General features: G+C 38.0%; 4 protein-coding genes across 4 annotated transcripts; all 4 read right to left on the bottom strand.

The window, feature by feature from the left end:
- Positions 1-2590: 2590 nt before the first annotated feature.
- LOC119740537 (perlucin-like protein) lies at positions 2591-3127 on the bottom strand. Its single transcript, XM_038215880.1, has one exon. The coding sequence runs from the start codon at positions 3125-3127 to the stop codon at positions 2591-2593; it is 537 nt and encodes a 178-aa protein (XP_038071808.1).
- A 3757-nt stretch (positions 3128-6884) lies between these two features.
- Positions 6885-9164, bottom strand: LOC119741175 (perlucin-like protein). The gene has a single exon (XM_038216882.1). The coding sequence runs from the start codon at positions 9145-9147 to the stop codon at positions 8611-8613; it is 537 nt and encodes a 178-aa protein (XP_038072810.1). The 5' UTR covers positions 9148-9164; the 3' UTR covers positions 6885-8610.
- A 6042-nt stretch (positions 9165-15206) lies between these two features.
- Positions 15207-15740, bottom strand: LOC119740536 (perlucin-like protein). Its single transcript, XM_038215879.1, has one exon. It carries the CDS (start codon positions 15738-15740, stop codon positions 15207-15209), a length of 534 nt encoding a protein of 177 aa, XP_038071807.1.
- Positions 15740-17841, bottom strand: LOC119741174 (perlucin-like protein). The gene has a single exon (XM_038216881.1). The coding sequence runs from the start codon at positions 17270-17272 to the stop codon at positions 16736-16738; it is 537 nt and encodes a 178-aa protein (XP_038072809.1). The 5' UTR covers positions 17273-17841; the 3' UTR covers positions 15740-16735.
- Positions 17842-21933: the final 4092 nt, after the last annotated feature.

The raw sequence follows: 21933 nt of genomic DNA, 5'->3' as shown, positions 1-21933 counted from the left end.
TCCAATGGTAAGAAAGGTAGAGGCAAACCACCATGCACTATTACACATACAGAATAATTGCCAAATGGTCTTGTAAGATCACTGGATTGAAGAACACCATGTACAGTTAAATATCTTCATCACTGAGGAAGTTGGTGAAAATTACTAAAGACTGATAACGATGAAAACAAAACACCTATAAGAATACAAATTTGTGACACTATAGAGCAATCAATCAAATAGTTGTGTATTTTTTTTCTATGAAAAGAGGAAAATCGATAAATCTTCCTGAATGAAATTTTTACATCCTGCTGAAAGCATTTGCATCCAGATGGTGAAATATGCAAGCAAAAAAAAAAAAATGACTATTTTTCATTTTCGGTGCCATTTTGTGTCATGTGCCCATGCTAAGCTGCTTTGTTTTTCAAATAAAAATGTTTATAACAGAACTTAGACACCACACTGTGTTTGTAAGAATTGCTTGCTTGCAGTGCACTCTGTGTGCATTTCAATATCAACTGACAATCTGTAACAAGCAGGGCTGCAGTTTTTACTCTTGTACCGGTACTGCCAATTGTAGGAAGGCAGACATGGCCTTATTCACTTGAACATGACAACAATGTGTCAGGGCCTTGGACACTTTCTGCCATTTTCTGTTAAAATGAAAGTTACTCATTTACTTTCAAAACCAAGGAACAAACACATCTTCAACAATTTCATTCTGATAATCTTATTTTACAAATCAAGTACCTTTTGCATATTGTTTTTCACTGGTTGGCAATTCATAAAATCGATTAAGTTCAGACAATTTTTTAAAGCTGCAGCAAGCACTCTAGATACAGTTATCTATTATAAGTGATGGAGCCCCTACAAATGCACAAAATGACTGTTATTCCTCACAAAATCAGCACATTTGCTACTGACAAAACATAGTCACTGACTGTGATAAAAATAATACCGTATATTAAAGATTCATGTATATTTCATATCCTTAGAAAGCAATAAATTTGTATAAATTAAAAAGGGAGCGGGAACAAGCAAACAAATTGACATCAGCCTTTTTTTTCTCTCTGCTGAAAATGAAAAGCAAACATGCTCCAATTTTGTTTGTACATTTACAAGACTTTATACAATTACAATATCTTTATTTTCACAAGTTTGGTTCTAAGTTCACATGCTGGATATAAATCATTTATTCTACCCATTCACTTCTATTACAGGTACAAAGATACATTGTATGCAGGTTGACAAAGGTACGCTAAGAACCAGAAACCAATTTCATCTATTCGAATCTATATGTAATCGGACGCAGAAGTATTTATTTTTTTGGCCCTATCATATTGAAATGACAACATGAGCATCACTTAGTTTTAAGCAACCATTTGCGAAAGGTTTGTCAACTGTTTAAAAATACTTAGAGCTCAACTGGGTCAAAAGCTCAACGTTTTCTTTAAAAAATGAACAAGTTCAAGTGTAGCAACAGTATGAAATTGCAACAACTTCGGTCTCACATCTGATGTACAAGTATGAAATAAACTTCACACAAACTTCATCACATTCTCTTAACAATACAAGCAATTTACAAGCTGAAAACTTGTCATATATTTTTAAAGCAAGCTCTTGTGGCTACAGAAACACCTGTTGAAGCTAAAGACATGCACTGCAGATGTGAAACAGTGCTTGCCCAATTCATGGAAAACCAGCTACTTTTAAATTTCATCTTGCTTCGTTACACATTTAATCTACTGACATGTTGAAACTCATCACAAATATACAGTACCTCAAACATCAACTAGTTCCAGACTAAAGTTTGCAAAATTGTCAGAGGTCACGTATCATGGCATGAGTAATTTACCACAAGACAGTTCACAGTCCACAGTCCTATGCGTAAAGTTTCTCATGCAAGTTTCATGATCCAATAGATATTTGCTGAAATCTAAGTTAAAATCGCATATTCAAATAGTACTCAAACATCAGCTGGTAGAGACACTTTATACAGAACTTGTCTAAAGTCACTCAGCCTGAATGATGTACATGTACACAATTCACAAGCCACAGTCCTATAGAGTCTGCATGCAAAGTTTACAATCTAGCATATTTGCTGAATTCTCCATTTCACACAATTTAAGTAATGGGTTAGACATTGTCAGCCATATAAGTCCATGTTGTAAAGTGATTTAAAGATGCGGATGGTGACAATGACAAAGATGACAAGGTATATGAATATGGCAATCACAGAGATGAAGCTTGGCAGTCACCTTTTGCTGCTGATTAAAATCCAGACTCACCATTCACATGAAGCGTTTGTACTACATGCAGATGTCTGTTAAAATGTTTATGGTGAAAATGCATGTTGTTCAGATGCAGGCTTGGGTGCGGTTTAGGGTTGAAGGAGGCCATCAGGACCCAGAATGTACATGTACGGTAGCAGGACATGACAGAGACTCTGCTGCACGTCTGATATGGTGTACAAGTCTTTCTTGCAATTTTTGTCATTCCACTTGCCACACCGATTGATACCTCTACATATTGCTGCACAACCAGCATAGTTGTTTAGTTGCCTTTTTACCATCCTCTTTGCGTGATGTTCAGATGCATGCTTGGTCCAGGTTTATGGTTGAATGCGGCCATCAGGACCCAGAATGTAGCAGGACATGGCAGAGACTCTGCTGCTTGTCTCACATATGGTGTTGATGTCATTCCAATTATTGCAAGATCGGTCACCCCATGTGCCATTCCTCTCATTTTTAACATTTATTGCTGCACAATCCTGGTTGTTATAGTTGTTTGGCTGTCCTTTTTTCCAGTTGGTATACTGCATTCCATTGACACCTTCAGGATAACACACCCATGTGCCCTCCTTCCTTGCATCATTACAGCCAAGCCAGGCCCTGGGCATGCCTGAATTTCTCATTTCTTCTGCAATGAATTCATTCTCTTCCTCTGACTCAATGACCAACAGCATGCCACCAAGCCCTTGGCAGTATGTGTTTGCATTCTTCCATATCATCTGATTATCTGTGAACTTGTAGCAAGAGGAGCCACGTTCTATCCAACCTGGTTTGCAAATGGCATTTACACCAAGGCAGCCAATGATGACAATTAAGATGACTGATTTGATGTTCTTTGGTTCAATTAAGGATGTCATATTCAGGCTGTTTATTATCAATGCAGTCAATATACGTTTCTCAATCAACTTCAATTTACATGAAGTTCTGTGGACTAAAGTCACTGCTCAGTTTTGCTCAAACACATCAGCTAAAGACCATACACTGCATGTACATGTAGCAGTTCTTATTATCCAGTTAAAAAAAACCAAGATAACAAACACGGATCCAAAGATTGGTATCAAGGAGCAAGGATGCAGAAAGATGGAGCAACTATCTCCTTGCCTCAAGATGGATCGCGCTCCTAGGGGATCTGATCAACAGTCCTTGACAACAGCATCAGGGCGAAAGCCTGTGATGTGATCCAAAGCTTTTCAGTCAATGATGACAATTTAGCAGCCAAGTACTTTAAGAAACCACCAAGCAAACATGCTACAGTTGTATATGGTGTTGAAGACAGTCTGAGACACGACTGAATTCTAAGCAGTCAAATGATGACACGAGGACAGCACCAATTTAGTCAATATGTATATCTGTGGGTAGGCAACGAGCGATGGGGCTTCAAGGAATAAACAAGTCACCAATATACGCTGAAATCGATTGTAAAAATTGGGAATCCCACTGGAAATGTAATATCCTGTCTGCAACAATGGGGGCCGATTAACGATTCAGTAGACCGAGATGGGAAGCTGCCTCAGTGTTTGGGATAATAACTGAACAATGGTGGAAACGTTGCCTTGCTCTGTTGTACATTGGTAAGATATGAAAAGTTAGATGGAGTAATTTGCCTCGTAGTCTTGTAACAACATCATGAGATGATAAACTGTCTAATTGCTTTACAAGTGATATTGGCAGTGGGGACCAGAGGAAATTTCCTACAATGGCAACATGGGTAAAAGAGTAAATTACCAAGCTATATTCTTGCACAACAGACAGATGGAGAATCTAGCGATTTTGTAAACAAAATCACATGATAGAGACAAAACCTTTCTCTAAGTCTTCAATAATTTCTCCCAGTTAGTAAAGTTGTTTTTCTTACTATGGCAACAATAGAAGAAGTAATTTTAAATGCTCCAATCAAACAATTCAAACTGATAATAAAGAAACCTTGCCTAGAGGTCTTGCCAAAAAAAGGAACAACTTTTTAAATTGCTACAGACTTTTGTTCACGAATCACATTTTAGCACAAGAGTCAGTTAGACATGTACATGTACTTCTAAATGTTTATGATAGTATGTGTATGTGGTCTTTCTCCATTTTTTTATAGGTTTATTTGTTTGTCAGTTGTTTGTTTTCCTTTCTAATATTCGGGCTGTTTGTCTGTCTTAGGGTCATCTGTAGATCTGTTGGGTTGCAACTGCCTTGTTGACTTGTTTGTTTCTGTATTTTGCTGGTAGGTTTTTTTTATCACGTTGTCTGAAAGACTCGGAAGCATGTTATGAGCACAGCTACAATGTATGGTGAGCATTACCTTCATGTGCACACATAAATATTCATGAAGTTGACCCTATGTCACAGTACAACAAGACGAGAGGCTGTCTTGATGGTTGCAGACCAGTAAATCGGTCCGAAATTGCCTACGCCGGCCAAATCACGATTTGCATGCTCTCAAATTCTTCAGTATTTGAGCATGCTGTGGGCCATGAAATGGAGGGTTTGTAAAAAATATGGGTGGAAACCGTGCACAGGACTGTGAGCTTGTAGTTCCGTTCAAATTGGATGAAATTGTGGTCCTTAAAGCGCTCTATTTTGCAATGGAGTGTAGGCATCGTTTTTCAAAATGGCGATGAGCTTCAGGACTATTTTCAGGGGTGATCATCTTCAGATAAATTTCTCCTAAAAGTCATCAGTTGACCCCCGAAAATTGAAAAGAAAATGAAAGATGATGAAATAAGCTTTAATTTGATGTGTGTCTCGAACACCTTGGAGAGTTGTGAGTATTTTCCCGAATTTCTGAAGTGGGAGCATTTACCATTGGGGTCTATGGGAGTTTATTTACTGGTCTGCAACCTGATGCGTTGGCTAGTACTTGTAAATGGATGTGAAATGTACGGATTAGGCTATTTGGCATGTGCATGGGCTACATGTATATCCAACCACAGTTACGTTGATCTAGTTGAAACCTTCTTGATAGTGCTGCCAGGGAAAATATATCGTCAGTTTTTTAATATCTCTTGGATTTAGTTGAAGTTCTTCATCTCAGGAATCATTTCTAAGCTTGATGGATTCCGTAGGATTTTACAAGCTTTCAATTGGTTACGTTGGATTCAGCACTTCAGCCTTGGACGATAGAATTCCATTTGAAGAATACCACCATCATCCCTAACGACTCAATTATTATCAAGCACAGTTTGCAAGAAGTCATTTTTAAGCTCAATAAATTTTGTTGATTTATTTGATTTGATTTGAAACATTCAAAATTCAAGGACATTCAACATCTACATTTCACACTGAAATAGATGAGCAATGCTCAACACACAAATTGATCCAGCAATCCCACAGATGGATAAAGAGGTCATACCGTAATGCTGTTTTCTGAAATTGCTTACAAGTTTTTAATTTTTTATAGTTCTTGAAATTGATAATCAGTACAGTATTCTCCACAAAAAGCTTTCACATTTGTGTAAAATCAGAGTTTAAAAGAGTTTTAATGCTAGCTGAGCAACCAATTTTTACCAATGATGCGTTATGAGTAATTTTTCTGATAAATTAATTCTTGTATTGAGCAGCTTTGAGTTGTTAACATTTTTATATACACACACAATAAAAGCACAACACTTTTGTCACAAAGCAAGAAGAAAATATTTTAAATTCTCATTTTCAAAATTCCATGATTACATCTCGGAACAAAAATAATCCAGTGGAGTGATGAGTATTTGAATCAATTAACAGTTAATTTGTCATGTCTCATACATGTAGCAATGAAAAGTCACAATTATATTATATGTCAAAATGTTCATTAAAAGCTTAAAGGGAAGATACAACATTTGCAAACATCACAAAATGAAATGATCAAATTATCACAAATACCTTACTGGATTGTTAAGGAATGACAGTCTAAAGCATCCTGTAAATTCGTGGCTCCTGGTGTGCAGTTATTTTCAAGAAAAATGATATTTTTCCAACGCTGGTCGGCCGACCAGCGTTGGAGAAAACTGGCTTTTTTTGAAAACTGCTCCTACTTTTTCATAATTAGTTATTCCGCGTTTTCTTTGCAATTGCTTACACACCTTTGATGGGGTACAAGCCTGCTAGACTGATTCTCTGACCTTACAATTTCCCAAAGTCTATAAATTGCTCCGTTTCATCTTAAATGGGGTCAGGAAACCAGACTACAAGAACATGGTTGGTTTTCTTGGTTTTTCCAGCATACTTCAAGCCCAAAACGTGAAACAAGTCATTTTAACAATATTTGCTATATAACTTATCCTCCAAATTCATTTATTTCTGAAAATTGCAGCAAAAGCAAATGTTGTACATGTACATTCCCTTTAAGTTTTGATGTAGCATCATACAGTATGTTATTTTCAAAAGTTGAATAGCTTTGTGCTTGTTCGTGGGATAAAAGTAGATCTTTTAGAACATTTATTCAGCATTTATTTTTATTCAATCCGATGCCTCTTTCTCAAGACATTGATAAAAAGTTTCTTGGTGCAGTTTCATGAATTTAAAACTGCCTCTTGCCACATGTACAGAATAAGATATTAACAGGGTGTTTTTAACAACTGTCTTCATCTTAAACCCTTTCAATCAAATTGGTGATTTCTAAACAATTTGAAGAACTTTAAGTCAAGCACTATTTTCATGTTTACTATTTTTGATTGTTTGATTACTGTTTGATTCTACAGCATTCTGGTAAAATACCGGGAAAAAAAGAAGAGATTTAATTCACATAAATCACACTGTGCACTGATGGCGGTACCTTTATACTATTACTGGCAGACAATACCTGCAACAACTCTCATTTTCATAACTAACTTTTGTTCATTTCAAAACAGGTACCAGAGTTATACATACGTAGTATATTGTTCATTAAATTAACTAACACCATACAGCATCACTGCTACATGTATACAAGTATGAAATAAACTTCAAACAAACTTCTTCACATTCTCTTAACAATACAAGCAATTTACAAGCTGAAAACTTGTTATATTTTTAAAGCAAGCTCTTGTGGCTACAGAAACACCTGTTGGAGCTAAAGACATGCACTGCAGATGTGAAACAGTGCTTGCCTGATTTATGAAAAACCAGCTACTTTTAAATTTCATCTTGCTTCATTACACATTTAATCTACTGACATGTTGAAACTCATCACAATTTCAAATATACAGTACCTCAAACACCAACTAGTTCCAGACTAAAGTTTGCAAAATTGTCAGAGGTCACGTATCATGGCATGAGTAATTCACCACAAGACGGTTTAACAGTCCACAGTCCTATGCGTAAAGTTTCTCATCCAAGTTTCATGATCCAATAGATATTTGCTGAAATCTAAGTTTAAATCGCATATATTCAAATATTACTCAAACATCAGCCGGTAGAGACACTTTATACAGAACTTGTCTAAAGTCACTCAGCCTGAAAGATGTACATGTACACAATTCACAAGCCACAGTCCTATAGAGTCTGCATGCAAAGTTTACAATCTAGCATATTTGCTGAATTCTCCATTTTACAAAATTTAAGTAATGGGTTAGACATTGTCAGCCATATAAGTCCACGTTGTAAAGTGATTTAAAGATGCCGGATAGTGACAATGACAAAGATGACAAGGTATATGAATATGGCAATCACAGAGATGAAGCTTGGCAGTCACCTTTTCCTGCTGATTAAAATCCAGACTCACCATTCACATGAAGCGTTTGTACTTCATGCAGATGTCTGTTAAAATGTTTATGGTGAAAATGCATGTTGTTCAGATGCAGGCTTGGGTGCGGTTTAGGGTTGAAGGAGGCAATCAGGACCCAGAATGTACATGTACGATAGCAGGACATGACAGAGACTCTGCTGCACGTCTGATATGGTGTACGATTCTTTCTTGCAATGTTTGTCGTTCTACTTGCCACACCAATTGATACCTCTACATATTGCTGCACAACCAGCATGGTTGATTAGTTGTCTTTTTACCATCCTTCTTTGTGTGATGTTCAGATGCATGCTTGGTCCAGGTTTAGGGTTGAATGCGGCCATCAGGACCCAGGATGTAGCAGGACATGGCAGAGACTCTGCTGCTTGTCTCACATATGGTGTACGAGTCTTTCTGGCATTTTTTGTCACTCCACTTGCCATGCTGATTAATATCAACACGTAGTACTGCATGAAGTACATGTATGAAGGATCATCCATTGTTTCTTCAGGGCAATGTATTTGAATGGCCATTGTGTAAAGTGTAGGAGAGAAGAGATATTTCCAAGTAAACTGTTGAAATTGATGTAAAACCAACAGAACCTGTACGTAGTTGTGAGTCAGTGTCTGGATACAGAAGGGGATTGATGTATGTAGATGCATGCTTGGTCCAGGTTTATGGTTGAATGCGGCCATCAGGACCCAGGATGTAGCAGGACATGGCAGAGACTCTGCTGCTTGTCTCACATATGGTGTACATGTCATTCCAATCATTGCAAGATCGGTCATCCCAGGTGCCATGCCTCTCAGGATACTTGTATATTGCTGCACAGTCCTGGCCATTCCAGTCATTTGGTCGACCTTCTGCCCAGTTCTCATACTGCATGCTCTTGGTACCTTCAGGATAACACACCCATGCGCCCTCCATGCTTATATCATTACAGCCAAGCCAGGTGCTGGACATGCCTGAATTTCTCATTTCTTCAACGATGAATTCATTCTCTTCCTCTGACTCAATGACCAACAGCATGCCACCAAGCCCTTGGCAGTATGTGTTTGCATTCTCCCAGTTTGTGCCATTATCTGTGAACTTGTAGCAAGATGAGCTGTGTTCTATCCAACCTGGTTTGCAAACGGCATTTACACCAAGGCAGCCAATGATGACAATTAAGATGACTGATTTGATGTTCTTTGGTTCAATTAAGGATGTCATATTCAGGCTGTTTATTATCAATGCAGCCAATATACGTTTCTCAATGAACTTCAATTTACATGAAGTTCTGTGGACTAAAGTCACTGCTCAGTTTTGCTCAAACACATCAGCTAAAGACCATACACTGCATGTACATGTAGCAGTTCTTATTATACAGTAAAAAAAAACCCAAGATAACAAACACGGATCCAAAGATTGGTATCAAGGAGCAAGGATGCAGAAAGATGGAGCAACTATCTCCTGGTCTCAAGATGGATCAGGCTCCTAAGGGATCTGAACAACAGTCCTTGACAACAGCATCCTTGGCGAAAGCCTGTGATGTGATCCAAAGCTTTTCAGTCAATGATGACAATTTAGCAGCCAAGTACTTAAAGAAACCACCAAGCAGACATGCTACAGGGGCTTCAAAGAATAAACAAGTCACCAATATACGCTGAAATCGATTGTAAAAATTGGGAATCCCACTGGAAATTTAATATCCTGTCTGCAACAATGGGGGCCGATTAACGATTTAGTGGACCGAGATGGCAAACTGCCTCAGTGTTTGTGATAATAACTGAACAAGGGTGGAAACGTTGCCTTGCTCTATTGTTCATTAGTAAGATATGAAAAGTGGCCTTGTGTCATCGATGCATATTGGCAGTTGGGGCAACTTTCATCACAGCTGCCATGCTGTAGCGGGAAAGAACCTTGCTATGGTCTTGATGCAATATTGAGGAAAAATGCCTCCAAGCATCTCAAAATTGCTCAAAGGAAGCCTTCTTTCCAATGTCTTTTACATGAATAAACAACAACAAAAGGGAAAAACTGGTCGGACCGTCTTCTAACAACACAGATAGATGGAGTAAATTGCCTCAGAGTCTTGTAACAACATCATGAGATGATAAACTGTCTGATTGCATTACAAGAAATATTGGCAGTGGGGACCGGAGGAAATTTCCTACAATGGCAACAAGGGTAAAAGAGCAAATTACCAAGCTATACTCTTGCAAAACAGACAGATGGAGAATCTAGCTATTTTGTAAATAAAATCACATGACAGAGACAAAACCTTTCTCTAAGTCTTCAATAATTTCTCGCAGTTCGTAAAGTTGTTTTTCTTACTATGGCAACAATAGAAGAAGTAATCTTTAATGCTCCAATCAAACAATTCAAACTGATAATAAAGAAACCTTGCCTAGAGGTCTTGCCAAAAAAAGAACAACTTTTTAAATTGCTACGGGGACTTTTGTTCACAAATCACATTTTAGCACAAGAGTCATGTAAACATGTACATAAACATGTACATATGTACTTCTAAATGTTTATGATAGTACATGTATGTATATGTGGTTTTTCTCCACTTTTTGTTATGGGTTTGTTTGTTTGTCAGTCGTTTGTTTTCCTTTCTAATGTTTGGGCTGTTTGTCTGTCTTAGGGCCCTCTGTAGATCTGTTGGGTTGCCACTGCCTTGTCAACTTGTTTGTTTCTGTATTTTGCTGGTAGGGTTTTTTTTATCATGTTGTCTGAAAGACTCAGAACGGGTTATGAGCACAGCTATGGTGAGCATTACCTTCATGTGCACACATAAATATTCATGAAGTTGACCCTACATTGTATGTCACAGTTCAACAAGACGAGAGGCTGTCTTGATGGTTGCAGACCAGTAAATCGGTCCGAAATTGCCTACGCCGGCAAAATCACGATTTGCATGCCCTCAAAATCTTCAGTATTGGAGCATGCTGTGGGCCATGAACTTATGGGTGGAAGCCGTGCACAGGACTGTGAGCTTGTAGTTCCGTTCAATTTGGATGAATTTGGGGCCCTTAAAGCGCTCTATTTTACAATGGAGTGTAGGCATGGTTTTCAAAATGGCGATGGGCTTCAGCATTTTTTTCAGGGGTGATCATCTTCGGATAGAAATTTCTCCTAAAAGTCATCAGTTGACCCCCCGAAAATTGAAAAGAAAATTAAAGATGATGAAATAAGCTTTAATTTGATGTGTGTCTCGAACACCTTGGAGAGTTGTGAGTATTTTTCCCGAATTTCTGAAGTGGGAGCATTTACCATTGGGGTCTATGAAAGTTTATTTACTGGTCTGCAACCTATAATTTAAAAATGGCTCCTTCCATCGTTCATTGTCAAATGTGTGCGTAGGCGCTTTATGTTCCACGACAGAGGATTTTCGGGGGGGGTGGGACCTGGGGGGGGGGCAGCGTTTCAAAAGGGGTTAGCAATGGCGGTTCCGCAACAAATGCGCCCAATATCTGACTGGGGCCGATAGAGGTCGTCCGATCACAGCAATTTCAAGCGAACAAGGGGGGGGGGGGGTAATTTGGGGTTGGTAGGATCAAAAACTCAATTAACTCCCGTTGGGGGCGCCCTACAGCAAGGTAGCCGCAAACAGAGGGCTGATTTTCAGGCCAGAAATCGCAGTCAGAGATTTTTTTCCTCGCAATTTTTTGATGAAATATGAGTCATCCATCCTTCCTCGTTCCTTACAAGTGGTTTGGAGGAATTTTTCAAAACCTCGCTTCTTTATATGTTGCAGACCAGTAAATCGGTTCGAAATTGCCTACGCCGGCCAAATCACGATTTGCATGCCCTCAAAATCTTCAGTATTTGAGCATGCTGTGGGCCATGAACTTGAGGGTTTGTAAAAAATATGGGTGGAAGCCGTGCACAGGACTGTGAACTTGTAGTTCAGTTCAAGTTGGATGAAATTGGGTCCCTTAAAAGCGCTCTATTTTGCAATGGAGTGTAGGCATCGTTTTTCAAAATGGCGATGGGCTTCAGGACTATTTTCAGGGCTGATCATCTTCGGATAGAAATTTCTCCTAAAAGTCATCAGTTGACCCCCGAAAATTTAAAAGAAAATGAATGATGGAAGTCTGGGGTCTATGGAAGTTTATTTACTGGTCTGCAACCTGATGCGTTGGCTAGTACTTGTAAATGGATGTGAAATGTACGGATTAGGCTATTTGGCATGTGCATGGGCTATGCAACCACAATTACGTAGATCTAGTTGAAACCTTTTGATAGTGCTGCCAGGGAAAATATATCATCAGTCTTTTAATATCTCTTGGATTTAGTTGAAGTGCTTAATCTCAGGAATCATTCCTAAGCTTGATGGATTCTATAGGATTTTACAAGCTTTCAATTGGTTACGTTGGATTCAGCACTTCAGCCTTGGACGATAGAATTCCATTTGAAGAATACCACCATCATCCCTAACGGCTCAATTATTATCAAGCACAGTTTGCAAGAAGTCATTTTTCAGCTCAATAAATTTTGTTGATTTATTTGATTTGATTTGAAACATTCAAAATTCAAGTACATTCAACATCTACATTTCACATTGAAATAGATGAGCAATGCTCAACACACCAATTGATCCATCGATCCCACAGATGGATAAAGAGGGCATACTGTTATGCTGTTTTATGAAATTGTTTACAAGTTTTTAATTTTTTATAGTTCTTGAAATTGATAATCAGTACAGTATTCTCCACAGAAAGCTTTCACATTTGTGTAAAATCAGAGTTTAAAATGAGTTTTAATGCTAGCTGAGCAACCAATTTTTACCAATGATGCGTTATGAGTAATTTTTCTGATAAATTAATTCTTGTATTGAGCAGCTTTGAGTTGTTATCATTTTTATATACACACACAATAAAAGCACAACACTTTTGTCACAAAGCAAGAAGAAAATATTTTAAATTCTCATTTTCAAAATTCCATGATTACATCTCGGAACAAAAATAATCCAGTGGAGTGATGAGTATTTGAATCAATTAACAGTTAATTTGTCATGTCTCATAGCAATGAAAAGTCACAATTATATTATATGTGAAAAAGTTCATTAAAAGCTTAAAGGGAAGATACAACATTTGCAAACATCACAAAATGAAATGATCAAATTATCACAAAATGCCTTACTGGATTGTTAGGGAATGACAGTCTAAAGCATCCTGTAAAATCGTGGCTCCTGGTGTGCAGTTATTTTCAAGAAAAACTATATTTTTCCAATGCTGGTCGGCCGACCAGCGTTGGAGAAAACTGGCTTTTTTTTAAAACTGCTCCTACTTTTTCATAATTAGTTATTCCGCGTTTTCTTTGCAATTGATTACACACCTTTGATGGGGTACAAGCCTGCTAGACTGATTCTCTGACCTTACAATTCCCCCCAGTCTATAAATTGCTCCGTTTCATCTTAAGTGGGGTCAGGAAACCAGACTACAAGAACATGATTGGTTTTCTTGGTTTTTCCAGCATACTTCAAGCCCAAAACGTGAAACAAGTCATTTTAACAATATTTGCTATATAACTTATCCTCCAAATTCATTTATTTCTGAAAATTGCAGCAAAAGCAAATGTTGTACATGTACATTCCCTTTAAGTTTTGATGTAGCATCATACAGTATGTAATTTTCAAAAGTTGAATAGCTTTGTGCTTGTTCGTGGGATAAAAGTAGATCTTTTAGAACATTTATTCAGCATTTATTTTTATTCAATCCGATGCCTCTTTCTCAAGACATTGATAAAAAGTTTCTTGGTGCAGTTTCATGAATTTAAAACTGCCTCTTGCCACATGTACAGAATAAGATATTAACAGGGTGTTTTTAACAACTGCCTTCATCTTAAACCCTTTCAATCAAATTGGTGATTTCTAAACAATTTGAAGAACTTTAAGTCCAGCACTATTTTCATGTTTACTATTTTTGATTGTTTGATTACTGTTTGATTCTACAGCATTCTGGTAAAATACCGGGAAAAAAAGAAGAGATTTAATTCACATAAATCACACTGTGAACTGATGGCGGTACCTTTATACTATTACTGGCAGACAATACCTGCAACAACTCTCATTTTCATAATTAACTTTTGTTCATTTCAAAACAGGTACCAGAGTTATACATACGTAGTATATTGTTCATTAAATTAACTAACACCATACAGCATCACTGCTACATGTATACAAGTATGAAATAAACTTCAAACAAACTTCTTCACATTCTCTTAACAATACAAGCAATTTACATGCTGAAAACTTGTTATATTTTTAAAGCAAGCTCTTGTGGCTACAGAAACACCTGTTGGAGCTAAAGACATGCACTGCAGATGTGAAACAGTGCTTGCCTGATTTATGAAAAACCAGCTACTTTTAAATTTCATCTTGCTTCATTACACATTTAATCTACTGACATGTTGAAACTCATCACAATTTCAAATATACAGTACCTCAAACACCAACTAGTTCCAGACTAAAGTTTGCAAAATTGTCAGAGGTCACGTATCATGGCATGAGTAATTCACCACAAGACGGTTTAACAGTCCACAGTCCTATGCGTAAAGTTTCTCATCCAAGTTTCATGATCCAATAGATATTTGCTGAAATCTAAGTTTAAATCGCATATATTCAAATATTACTCAAACATCAGCCGGTAGAGACACTTTAAATACAGAACTCATCTAAAGTCACTCAGCCTGAATGATGTACATGTACACAATTCACAAGCCCCAGTCCTATAGAGTCTGCATGCAAAGTTTACAATCTAGCATATTTGCTGAATTCTCCATTTTACACAATTTAAGTAATGGGTTAGACATTGTCAGCCATATAAGTCCACGTTGTAAAGTGATTTAAAGATGCCGGATGGTGACAATTACAAAGATGACAAGGTGTATGAATATGGCAATCACAGAGATAAAGCTTGGCAGTCACCTTTTCCTGCTGATTAAAATCCAGACTCACCATTCACATGAAGCTTTTGTAGGGCCTACTACATGCAGATGTCTGTTAAAATGTTTATGGTTAAAATGCATGTTGCTCAGATGCAGGCTTGGGTGCGGTTTAGGGTTGAAGGAAGCCATCAGGACCCAGAATGAACGGTGGCAGGGCATGACAGAGACTCTGCTGCACGTCTGATATGGTGTACAAGTCTTTCTTGCAAATTTTGTCATTTCACTTGCCACACCAATTGATACCTCTACATATTGCTGCACAACCAGCATAGTTGTTAAGTTGTCTTTTTACCATCCTTCTTTGCGTGATGTTCAGATGCATGCTTGGTCCTGGTTTATGGTTGCATGCGGCCATCAGGACCCAGAATGTAGCAGGACATGGCAGAGACTCTGCTGCTTGTCTCACATATGGTGTACGAGTCTTTCGTGCAATCTTTGTCATTCCACTTGTGTTGCTTAGCAATATCTATTGTTGCATAATTCTGGTCATTCCAGTCGTTTGGTTCTCCTTCTGCCCAGTTCTCATACTGCATTCCCTTGACACCTTCAGGATAACACACCCATGTGCCCTCCTTGCTTATATCATTACAACCAAGCCAGGCCTTGTTCATGCCTGAATTTCTCATTTCTTTAGCAATGAATTCATTCTCTTCTTTTGACTCAATGACCAACAGCATGCCACCAAGCCCTTGGCAGTATGTGTTTGCATTCTCCCAGTCTGTGTGATTATCTGTGAACTTGTAGCAAGATGAGCAATGTTCTATCCAACCTGGTTTACAAACAGCACTTACACCAGCATGACACAAGAACAAAATAAAGACAACAACGAGAGTTGTCTTTGAGTGTAGGAGTTCCAACAATACCCCCATCTTCAGTGTGGTTATCACAGCATGGTTCTGAACATCCTTCCACTATGGAACCAACTGCCGCAATCACACACTGTGCTCAACTGATATCTGGTTTGCAGCACGTCAGCTGCCTTTTCAAGCTTGGTAAATTTAATATCGTCTGAGATAGACTTCCGTTTAACAACACTGGTAGGTAGAGTGACAATGGACTCAGTAACGTTATTGCATTAGAGAGATGACAGCGTGTCAAGATTTAGACAATCAAGACTTCTACCATCAACAACTACTCATCATTTCTGACTGACAGACTCAATTACACATCAGTTGCTGAGCCTGTCATAGTTTCAAGGTTCTCCTCAATTTATCAAGTCAATATTGCCTCCTGACTTGATTAGAGATGACATGATCCTGTTTTGCATCATAGCAGAGTTTGCTAAAGCAACAAAATATGGACTGTTTCAGTCAATTTCTTCTATGAAGTTTTATTAGTGCCTGAACTGTTGAGTGTGTTTATCCTTCGTCATCAGATACAAATCAATAGACTACCATCAATCTTTGATGGCAGATGACATGTGATCAAATTTTGCATCAAACCGAACTTCGCTGAAGCAACAACATCCACGCTGTTGAAGTTAGTTTTTTTGTTTTCTCACTTAGCTTTCATTCTTGAGCAAAGTTCCTACTGAACTGTTCATTGCCCATATTATTACAACTCAATGTTCTTGTGTGTTTCAGTTTTGTCAGAATGTTATGAGCAAGAGCAGCCAAAATTACAGAATCCAGAATAAAGAGTTTTTTGTCCATTCAGTAAAACATGTATGAAGGATCATCCATTGTTTCTCCAGGGCAATGTATAATTCAAATGAATGGCCATTGTGTTAAGTGTAGGAGAAAAGAGATATTTCCAAGTAAACTGTTAAAATTGATGTAAAACCAACAGAACCTGTACGTAGTTGTGAGTCAGTGTCTGGATACAGAAGGGGATTGATGTATGTAGATGCAGGCTTGGCCCAGGTTTATGGTTGAATGCGGCCATCAGGACCCAGGATGTAGCAGGACGTGGCAGAGACTCTGCTGCTTGTCTCACATATGGTGTACATGTCATTCCACTCATTGCAAGATATGTCATCCCAGGTGCCATGCCTCTCAGAATACTTGTATATTGCTGCACAGTCCTGGCCATTCCAGTCATTTGGTCGACCTTCTGCCCAGTTCTCATACTGCATGCTCTTGACACCTTCAGGATAACACACCCATGCGCCCTCCATGCTTATATCATTACAGCCAAGCCAGGTGCTGGACATGCCTGAATTTCTCATTTCTTCTGCAATGAATTCATTCTCTCCCTCTGACTCAATGACCAACAGCATGCCACCAAGCCCTTGGCAGTATGTGTTTGCATTCTCCCAGTTTGTGCCATTATCTGTGAACTTGTAGCAAGATGAGCTGTGTTCTATCCAACCTGGTTTGCAAACGGCATTTACACCAAGGCAGCCAATGATGACAATTAAGATGACTGATTTGATGTTCTTTGGTTCAATTAAGGATGTCATATTCAGGCTGTTTATTATCAATGCAGTCAATATACGTTTCTCAATGAACTTCAATTTACATGAAGTTCTGTGGACTAAAGTCACTGCTCAGTTTTGCTCAAACACATCAGCTAAAGACCATACACTGCATGTACATGTAGCAGTTCTTATTATACAGTAAAAAAAAAAAACCCAAGATAACAAACACGGATCCAAAGATTGGTATCAAGGAGCAAGGATGCAGAAAGATGGAGCAACTATCTCCTGGTCTCAAGATGGATCAGGCTCCTAAGGGATCTGATCAACAGTCCTTGACAACAGCATCATGGCAAGAAAGCTTGTGATGTGATCCAAAGCTTTTCAGTCAATGATGACAATTTAGCAGCCAAGTACTTAAAGAAACCACCAAGCAGACATGCTACAGGGGCTTCAAAGAATAAACAAGTCACCAATATACGCTGAAATCGATTGTAAAAATTGGGAATCCCACTGGAAATTTAATATCCTGTCTGCAACAATGGGGGCCGATTAACGATTTAGTGGACCGAGATGGCAAACTGCCTCAGTGTTTGTGATAATAACTGAACAAGGGTGGAAACGTTGCATTGCTCTATTGTTCATTAGTAAGATATGAAAAGTGGCCTTGTGTCATCGATGCATATTGGCAGTTGGGGCAACTTTCATCACAGCTGCCATGCTGTAGCGGGAAAGAACCTTGCTATGGTCTTGATGCAATATTGAGGAAAAATGCCTCCAAGCATCTCAAAATTGCTCAATGGAAGCCTTTTTTCCCAATGTCTTATACATGAATAAACAACGACACAAGGGAAAAACTGGCCGGACTGTCTTCTAACAACACAGATAGATGGAGTTAATTGCCTCAGAGTCTTGTAACAACATCATGAGATGATAAACTGTCTAATTGCATTACAAGAAATATTGGCAGTGGGGACCGGAGGAAATTTCCTACAATGGCAACAAGGGTAAAAGAGCAAATTACCAAGCTATACTCTTGCAAAACAGACAGATGGAGAATCTAGCTATTTTGTAAATAAAATCACATGATAGAGACAAAACCTTTCTCTAAGTCTTCAATAATTTCTCAAAGTTAGTAAAGATGTTTTTCTTACTATGGCAACAATAGAAGAAGTAATTTTAAATGCTCCAATCAAACAATTCAAACTGATAATAAAGAAACCTTGCCTAGAGGTCTTGCCAAAAAAAGAACAACTTTTCAAATTGCTACAGACTTATGTTCACAAATCACATTTTAGCACAAGAGTCATGTAAACATGTACATAAACATGTACATGTACTTCTAAATGTTTATGATAGTACAATGTACATGTATGTATATATGTGGTTTTTCTCCATTTTTTGTTATGGGTTTGTTTGTTTGTCAGTCGTTTGTTTTCCTTTCTAATGTTCGGGCTGTTTGTCTGTCTTAGGGTCATCTGTAGATCTGTTGGGTTGGCACTGCCTTGTCAACTTGTTTGTTTCTGTATTTTGCTGGTAGGTTTTTTTTTATCATGTTGTATGAAATACTCAGAAGCATGTTATGAGCACAGCTATGGTGAGCATTACCTTCATGTGCACACATAAATATTCATGAAGTTGACCCTACATTGTATGTCACAGTTCAACAAGACGAGAGGCTGTCTTGATGGTTGCAGACCAGTAAATCGGTCCGAAATTGCCTACGCCGGCAAAATCACGATTTGCATGCCCTCAAAATCTTCAGTATTGGAGCATGCTGTGGGCCATGAACTTATGGGTGGAAGCCGTGCACAGGACTGTGAGCTTGTAGTTCCGTTCAATTTGGATGAATTTGGGGCCCTTAAAGCGCTCTATTTTACAATGGAGTGTAGGCATGGTTTTCAAAATGGCGATGGGCTTCAGGACTTTTTTCAGGGGTGATCATCTTCGGATAGAAATTTCTCCTAAAAGTCATCAGTTGACCCCCCGAAAATTGAAAAGAAAATTAAAGATGATGAAATAAGCTTTAATTTGATGTGTGTCTCGAACACCTTGGAGAGTTGCGAGTATTTTTCCCGAATTTCTGAAGTGGGAGCATTTACCATTGGGGTCTATGAAAGTTTATTTACTGGTCTGCAACGTATAATTTAAAAATGGCTCCTTCCATCGTTCATTGTCAAATGTGTGCGTAGGCGCTTTATGTTCCACGACAGAGGATTTTCGGGGGGTGGGACCTGGGGGGGGGGGCAGCGTTTCAAAAGGGGTTAGCAATGGCGGTTCCGCAACAAATGCGCCCAATATCTGACTGGGGTTGATAGAGGTCGTCCGATCACAGCAATTTCAAGCGAACAAGGGGGGGGGGTAATTTGGGGTTGGTAGGATCAAAAACTCAATTAACTCCCGTTGGGGGCGCCCTACAGCAAGGTAGCCGCAAACAGAGGGCTGATTTTCAGGCCAGAAATCGCAGTCAGAGATTTTTTTCCTCGCAATGTTTTGATGAAATATGAGTCATCCATCCTTCCTCGTTCCTTACAAGTGGTTTGGAGGAATTTTTCAAAACCTCGCTTCTTTATATGTTGCAGACCAGTAAATCGGTTCGAAATTGCCTACGCCGGCCAAATCACGATTTGCATGCCCTCAAAATCTTCAGTATTTGAGCATGCTGTGGGCCATGAACTTGAGGGTTTGTAAAAAATATGGGTGGAAGCCGTGCACAGGACTGTGAGCTTGCAGTTCCGTTCAATTTGGATGAAATTGGGGCCCTTAAAGCGCTCTATTTTGCAATGGAGTGTAGGCATCGTTTTTCAAAATGGCGATGGGCTTCAGGACTATTTTCAGGGGTGATCATCTTCGGATAGAAATTTCTCCTAAAAGTCATCAGTTGACCCCCGAAAATTGAAAAGAAAATGAAAGATGATATAATAAGCTTTAATTTGATGTGTGTCTCGAACACCTTGGAGAGTTGTGAGTATTTTTCTCGAATTTCTGAAGTGGGAGCATTTACCATTGGGGTCTATGGAAGTTTATTTACTGGTCTGCAACCTGATGCGTTGGCTAGTACTTGTACATTGTAAATGGATGTGAAATGTACGGATTAGGCTATTTGGCATGTGCACGGGCTATACCCAACCACAGTTACGTTGATCTAGTTGAAACCTTTTTGATAGTGCTGCCAGGGAAAATATATCATCAGTCTTTTAAATATCTCTTGGATTTAGTTGAAGTTCTTAATCTAAGGAATCATTCCTAAGCTTGATGGATTCTATAGGATTTTACAAGCTTTCAATTGGTTACGTTGGATTCAGCACTTCAGCCTTGGACGATAGAATTCCATTTGAAGAATACCACCATCATCCCTAACGGCTCAATTATTATCAAGCACAGTTTGCAAGAAGTCATTTTTAAGCTCAATAAATTTTGTTGATTTATTTGATTTGATTTGAAACATTCAAAATTCAAGGACATTCAACATCTACATTTCACATTGAAATAGATGAGCAATGCTCAACACACAAATTGATCCAGCAATCCCACAGATGGATAAAGAGGCCATACCGTAATGCTGTTTTCTGAAATTGTTTACAAGTTTTTAATTTTTTATAGTTCTTGAAATTGATAATCAGTACAGTATTCTCCACAAAAAGCTTTCACATTTGTGTAAAATCAGAGTTTAAAAGAGTTTTAATGCTAGCTGAGCAACCAATTTTTACCAATGATGCGTTATGAGTAATTTTTCTGATAAATTAATTCTTGTATTGAGCAGCTTTGAGTTGTTAACATTTTTATATACACACACAATAAAAGCACAACACTTTTGTCACAAAGCAAGAAGAAAATATTTTAAATTCTCATTTTCAAAATTCCATGATTACATCTCGGAATAAAAATAATCCAGTGGAGTGATGAGTATTTGAATCAATTAACAGTTAATTTGTCACGTCTCATAGAAATGAAAAGTCACAATTATATTATATGTGAAAATGTTCATTAAAAGCTTAAATTTTGATGTCATAGGCATCATACAGTGTGTTATTTTCAAAAGTTGAATAGCTTTGTGCTTGTTCGTGGGATAAAAGTAGATCTTTTAGAAAATTTATTCAGCATTTATTTTTATTCAATCCGATGCCTCTTTCTCAAGACATTGATAAAAAGTTTCTTGGTGCAGTTTCATGAATTTAAAACTGCCTCCTGCCACATGTACAGAATAAGATATTAACAGGGTGTTTTTAACAACTGCCTTCATATTAAACCCTTTCAATCAAATTGGTGATTTCTAAACAATTTGAAGAACTTTAAGTCCAGCACTATTTTCATGTTTACTATTTTTGATTGTTTGATTACTGTTTGATTCTACAGGATTCTGGTAAAATACCGGGGAAAAAAGAAGAGATTTAATTCACATAAATCACACTGTGCACTGATGGCGGTACCTTTATACTATTACTGGCAGACAATACCTGCAACAACTCTAATTTTCACAATTAACTTTTGTTAATTTCAAAACAGGTACCAGAATTATACATTAAATTAACTAACACCATACAACATCACTGCTACATGTATACAGCAAGCATACATTACACATGATTTAAAGTAAATTAACATTGCCTATTCAAAGCTAGTCTATTTCCAACTATGATTATTCACACAAATTGTGTAAATCAGCCAAAATACCGGTAGTATAAGCCAGGTGTTTTTTGGGTTGC

The sequence above is a fragment of the Patiria miniata genome, unplaced genomic scaffold (genome assembly GCF_015706575.1).
Source record: "Patiria miniata isolate m_02_andy unplaced genomic scaffold, ASM1570657v1 HiC_scaffold_5, whole genome shotgun sequence".
Lineage (NCBI taxonomy): Eukaryota > Metazoa > Echinodermata > Asteroidea > Valvatida > Asterinidae > Patiria > Patiria miniata.
Note: the sequence above shows the minus strand (reverse complement) of the source record. Positions and strands in the feature narration are given on the sequence as shown.

What these genes read in the sequence shown, in the direction of transcription:
- LOC119741175 (XM_038216882.1), bottom strand. Translation starts at nt 9,147, where the DNA reads ATGACATCCTTAATTGAACCAAAGAACATCAAATCAGTCATCTTAATT.
- LOC119740536 (XM_038215879.1), bottom strand. Translation starts at nt 15,740, where the DNA reads ATGGGGGTATTGTTGGAACTCCTACACTCAAAGACAACTCTCGTTGTT.
- LOC119741174 (XM_038216881.1), bottom strand. Translation starts at nt 17,272, where the DNA reads ATGACATCCTTAATTGAACCAAAGAACATCAAATCAGTCATCTTAATT.
- LOC119740537 (XM_038215880.1), bottom strand. Translation starts at nt 3,127, where the DNA reads ATGACATCCTTAATTGAACCAAAGAACATCAAATCAGTCATCTTAATT.